The sequence below is a fragment of the Procambarus clarkii genome, chromosome 4 (genome assembly GCF_040958095.1).
Source record: "Procambarus clarkii isolate CNS0578487 chromosome 4, FALCON_Pclarkii_2.0, whole genome shotgun sequence".
Taxonomy (NCBI): Eukaryota; Metazoa; Arthropoda; class Malacostraca; order Decapoda; family Cambaridae; genus Procambarus; species Procambarus clarkii.
In genome coordinates, this window is record NC_091153.1 from 42837699 (window position 1) to 42843815 (window position 6117).

General features: G+C 55.4%; 1 protein-coding gene across 1 annotated transcript in view; it reads left to right on the top strand.

Annotated features, from left to right (window-relative positions):
* LOC138371354 (glutamine-rich protein 2-like) overlaps positions 1–4095 on the top strand; it is a 6502-nt gene extending 2407 nt beyond the window's left edge. The window contains exons 2-4 of the mRNA XM_069336143.1: positions 178–276; positions 3002–3274; positions 3631–4095. Of these exons, the coding sequence (XP_069192244.1) occupies positions 178–276; positions 3002–3274; positions 3631–4095 (837 nt within the window). The remainder of the gene's footprint in view (positions 1–177; positions 277–3001; positions 3275–3630) is intronic.
* Positions 4096–6117: the final 2022 nt, after the last annotated feature.

A 6117-nucleotide genomic window follows, 5' to 3' on the forward strand; every position in this document is an offset into this window, starting at 1 on the left:
TATGTCTAGCCTACGCTTGAAACAACCTTAACGATCCCATGTCTATTATCTTACCCGGTGCAAGGAACAACCTTGCATTCTGAAGCGTCCAGGCTCGTAAGCTGTTTAATAATTGTAAACACAGCTGCCAGGATTGAGGAAAGATGAACAGGTTTCGTTGGAGTACAGTATTTATAGACTGAGAAAAAGCTCGGCACTGATAAGGTGCCTGGCACAGATAAGGTGCCTGGCACTGATAAGGTGCCTGGCACTGATAAGGTGCCTGGCACTGATAAGGTGCCTGGCACTGAACGCCTCTATTAACCACTCTTATGTCTATTTGCAGAATTGAGCTTCAGCTCTTGGGCCTCGCCTTTCTAGTTGTTGCTCCTGTATAATATACAGTGACTATCGGGCCAGAGGGACAACTGATCCCAGGAATCCCTTCAAGGTTATCTTGAGATGATCTCGGGGCTTTAGTGTCCCCGCGGCCCGGTCCTCGACCAGGCCTCAACCCCAGGAAGCAGCCCGTGACAGCTGCCTAACACCCAGGTACCTATTTTACTGCTAGGTAACAGGGGCATAGGGTGAATGAAACTCTGCCCATTGTTTCTCGCCGGCGCCCGGGATCGAACCCGGGACCACAGGATCACAAATCCAGCGTGCTGTCCGCTCGGCCGACCGGCTCCTTCCCTACCCTACCTACCTACTTAAGGTAACTACCTCGTTCAATTCCTTATGGCTATTCGCACGTTAAAGAATTATTTTCTTACGTCATATTCACGTCAAAGCGGGCCCTGACGGCTGAGTGGACAGCGCTTCGGGTTCGTAGTCCTGAGGTTCCGAGTTCAATCCCCGGTGGAAGCGGAAACTAATGGGCAGAGTTTCTTTCGCTCTGATGTTCCTGTTCACCTAGCAGTAAATAGGTACCTGGGAGTTAGACAGCTGCTACGGGCTGCTTCCTAGGGGTGTGTAACACAAAGGAGGCCTGGTCGAGGACCGGGCCGCGGAGACGCTAAGCCCCGTAATCATCCCAAGATAAGATAGTGCTCAACTATAAATGTTCTTATATTGTCAAATTCAAATAAGTTTAATGAGGTTGGTGTTGTTGTTTAAGATTCGCTACCTGGAACAAGAAGTTCCAGGTAGCACGGGCTATGGTGATCCCGTAGTTATGTTTATTGAGGTATAAATACACACAAAGGGATGAGGTAGCTATTCTCACACCCCGTGTCTGCTTGTCGATACGAAAATTACTCTTCAGGGTTCGAACCTTGGCTTCTGGGAATTAATGAATCGATCAATCGATGAACCTCCCCCCATCCCTTCCCTCGCTCCCTCCCTTCCCTTCCCTTCCCTTCCCTCCCTCCCCTCCCTTCCCTCCCTTCCTTCCCTCCCTCCCCTCCCTTCCCTTCCCTCCCTTCCCTTCCCTCCCTCCCTTCCCTCCCTCCCTTCCCTTCCCTTCCCTTCCCTTCCCTTCCCTCCCTCCCTCCCTTCCCTCCCTTCCTTCCCTCCCTCCCCTCCCTTCCCTTCCCTCCCTTCCCTTCCCTCCCTCCCTTCCCTCCCTCCCTTCCCTTCCCTTCCCTCCCTTCCCTTCCCTCCCTCCCTTCCCTCGCTCGCTCCCTCGCTCCCTTCCCTCCCTCCCTTCCCTCCCTCCCTTCCCTCCCTCCCTTCCTTCCCTCCCTTCCTTCCCTCCCTCCCTCCCTCCCTTCCCTCCCTCCCTCCCTGTGTTCTAGTAAGCGCAACTCAGCAGACAGGTATGGGTATACCTGGAGTATACCTGGGGAGGATTTCGAGAGTTCTTCTACTCCTGGGGAGGGTCCTCTGATACACCTGGCCACATAGCTCATCACAATGATGAGAATTTACACCTGGGGGCATACACAGGTGTGACCCATGCGTGTCGCCACCACCAACAGCCTGGGTGTTCAGAGAAACAGAGACAGAGAGAGAGATTAGTTCAAGAGTGGATTCGTATTATTATTTAATCTAAGAATTATGTAGTGGGGTGCTTTGATAGTCCGAAATCACATTTCGGTTCAAGTAATACTCTTCGCATAAACTAACAAATGAACATTTGTCCTATATAGAGATGATTTTTCCCGTTATAACTTAATTGTATTATAAATAGTTGGTTTAAAATATATAAAGTGTACGCTGAAAACTTTTTCTTTAGAGAATTGGGTTTCTGTAAACTGAATTCTGGGATTCACTCTGACGATATTTCACATTACCGTCAATAATACACCACATAGTGAAATCTAACCTAACCTAACCTAACCTAACCTAACCTAACCTCCCACACCCCGTGTCCCTCCCACATCCCTCCCTCACCCCTCCCCCACACCACCCCCCCACCCCTCCCAGTTCCTTCCACACCAGCTTCAAATTAGTTTTAAAACTGAAACGTTGTGATGAAAACCGCCTCCATCACCCAACTAACCCGGAATGAGTAATATGGGAAGGGAGACTAGGGGAAGGGGAGTGGGGGAAGGGGAGTGGGGGAAGGGGAGTGGGGGAAGGGGAGTGGGGGAAGGGGAGTGGGGGAATGGGAGTGGGGGAAGGGGAGTGGGGGAAGGGGAGTGGGGGAAAGGAGACTAGGGGAAGGGGAGTGGGGGAAGGGAGACTAGGGGAAGGGAGACTAGGGGAAGGGGAGTGGGGGAAGGGGAGTGGGGGAGGGGAGTGGGGGGAAGGGGAGGTAGTGTCATGCACGCACCTTTCCCCTCTCTCCAACAAACGCTCCCCTCGTCACCTGCCACCCCTGCAGCTCCACTAAAAACTTTTCCATCATATTTCCCACGCGCCAACAACCGTATACAAGGGGCTGGAGAGACGCCCCCTCAACCCGTGTTCATCAGACTGTTCCCTCACCTGTCCCCCCCTGACAGCTTGTTCCCCTTCCCCCTACCCATGTCCCCTCGCTATCACGCCAGGGACAACAACAGTTACACCGGTCACTCTTAACCCCCAGTCAGTCAGTCAGTCACAAGACATGACCACTTACACCCATATTCAGTAACAGTTCTTTCAAGATTTCAATCATTTCCTTGGCGCCGTGAGCTCCCTGCTCTACCCAGGGGGCGCCGTGAGCTCCCTGCTCTACCCAGGGGGCGCCGTGAGCTCCCTGCTCTACCCAGGGGGCGCCGTGAGCTCCCTGCTCTACCCAGGGGGCGCCGTGAGCTCCCTGCTCTACCCAGGGGGCGCCGTGAGCTCCCTGCTCTACCCAGGGGGCGCCGTGAGCTCCCTGCTCTACCCAGGGGGCGCCGTGAGCTCCCTGCTCTACCCAGGGGGCGCCGTGAGCTCCCTGCTCTACCCAGGGGGGCGCCGTGAGCTCCCTGCTCTACCCAAGGGGGCGCCGTGAGCTCCCTGCTCTACCCAGGGGGGCGCCGTGAGCTCCCTGCTCTACCCAGGGGGCGCCGTGAGCTCCCTGCTCTACCCAGGGGGCGCCGTGAGCTCCCTGCTGTACCCAGGGGGCGCCGTGAGCTCCCTGCTGTACCCAGGGGGCGCCGTGAGCTCCCTGCTGTACCCAGGGGGCGCCGTGAGCTCCCTGCTGTACCCAGGGGGCGCCGTGAGCTCCCTGCTGTACCCAGGGGGCGCCGTGAGCTCCCTGCTGTACCCAGGGGGGCGCCGTGAGCTCCCTGCTGTACCCAGGGGGGCGCCGTGAGCTCCCTGCTGTACCCAGGGGGCGCCGTGAGCTCCCTGCTGTACCCAGGGGGCGCCGTGAGCTCCCTGCTGTACCCAGGGGGCGCCGTGAGCTCCCTGCTGTACCCAGGGGGCGCCGTGAGCTCCCTGCTGTACCCAGGGGGCGCCGTGAGCTCCCTGCTGTACCCAGGGGGCGCCGTGAGCTCCCTGCTGTACCCAGGGGGCGCCGTGAGCTCCCTGCTGTACCCAGGGGGCGCCGTGAGCTCCCTGCTCTACCCAGGGGGCGCCGTGAGCTCCCTGCTGTACCCAGGGGTCGCCGTGAGCTCCCTGCTGTACCCAGGGGGCGCCGTGAGCTCCCTGCTGTACCCAGGGGGCGCCGTGAGCTCCCTGCTCTACCCAGGGGGGCGCCGTGAGCTCCCTGCACTACCCAGGGGGCGCCGTGAGCTCCCTGCTCTACCCAGGGGGGCGCCGTGAGCTCCCTGCTCTACCCAGGGGACGCCGTGAGCTCCCTGCTCTACCCAGGGAGGCGCCGTGCCCTACCAACAGCGGTTTTTACCACTACGGCGGTGCGGCCACCGCCATAGTGACCGCACCTGGGGACACGCAACCTGACCCCAATTAAGCAAAGTGGTGGGGCCGGCAGGCAAGGTATCCCCCAGACCTTCTGCTTCCGTGCACGCTTTGGACCTCAACCCCTCAAGTGTTCAATCCCACGCTAGTGACTCGCTTAACCCCCTACCCCACCCCCCTCTACCCCTCCCTGCACGCAAACACTCACCCTTCAAACCCTCCCCCGCACGCACTTGCGGCCGACACACACACACACACACACACACACACACACACACACACACACACACACACACACACACACACACACACACACACACACACACATACACACACACACACACACACACACACACACACACACACACACACACACACACACACACACACACACACACACACACACACACACACACACACACTCTCACCGGTTACGTTAACCGATATTTCACCTAATCATAGAGCGAGTAGTGTCCCATCTATCCGAACATCTCTTTATATATATACTTCCTGTAATCCGGATAAGCTGAGCCTGGCTTCCGAAGTGCTCCCAGACATATATCCGGATACACGAACAGATTCGGATACAAATAAGCCCAGTTCCGTCACATTCACCATAAAAAAAGAGTATTCATCCATTCTACTACATCCGGAAATATCCGGCCTCATAGCCGACATCGGCCACTCTACCACATCCGGACGCCACCGGCCCTTGCCGCATTCGACTACTAATTAATTAAAACAAACCGGCTAGCATGCCGGATAGTGAACACAACAACGATGGTATAATAACCGGATTGTTCGTAATCCGGCTCGCTATCATGCTTATCAAAATAATTATAGACCGGCCGTGACACGTAACAGATGAGAGGGTGACGAGTGGCCGGGCACCGGCGGCCGAGGACGAGCGGCCGGGCACCGGCGCCCGAGGACGAGTGGCCGGGCACCAGCGGCCGAGGACGAGTGGCCGGGCACCAGCGGCCGAGGACGAGTGGCCGGGCACCAGCGGCCGGGCACCAGCGGCCGAGGACGAGTGGCCGGGCACCAGCGGCCGAGGACGAGCGGCCGGGCACCATTTTTCCATATCGTAGCTCGGTCGATTAAGGCAGTGTCTGGGATGATCTCGGACGCAGGTTCGAATCCTCCTCACGGCCCATGTGGATTTGTTCATTTAATCCGTCTAGGATGTGAACAGGGAACCCCCCCCCCTCCCTCAGGGCCACTCTCTGGCCCAGTAGCATGTTCTTCACCCTCATAACAGCACACAATAACCAACCCGTTCTGGCACTTGCTTATAGTCAATATTGGCTTATTTAATAAGTGCATATGTGACATACTAATTGATTGTGAATATTTTAGTTTACCTTGAAAAGCTTCATAGAAAACACCGACCTCACCTAACCTTCTTAGTATGTTAAGATAAGCATCTTATTGCTTCTTAATTACAATTATTACTTAACCTATACCGTTGATAGGTTAAGTATCAACGTAAATCTTAACATACTAAGAAGGTTAGGTGAGGTCGGTGGTTTCTATGAAGCTTTTCAAGGTAAACTAAAATATTCACAATCAATTAGTATGTCACATATGCACTTATTAAATAAGCCAATATTGACTATAAGCAAGTGCGAGAACGGGTTACAATAACATAGTGAACGCTGTAACGAACGAACAGAGATTAGACACAAGAGCAAGAGGATGGCATCCCACTCAGCCACAGAAGAGCTATTTAGTCGTAAATCTTACTGATTTTACAGGTGATGAGTCACAATAACGTGGCTAAAGTGTGTTGACCAGACCCACACACTAGAAGGTGAAGGGACGACGACGTTTCCGTCCGTCTTGGACCATTCTCAAGTCGATCGACTTGTGAATGGTCCAGGACCGAAACGTCGTCGTCCCTTCACCTTCTAGTGTGTGGTCTGG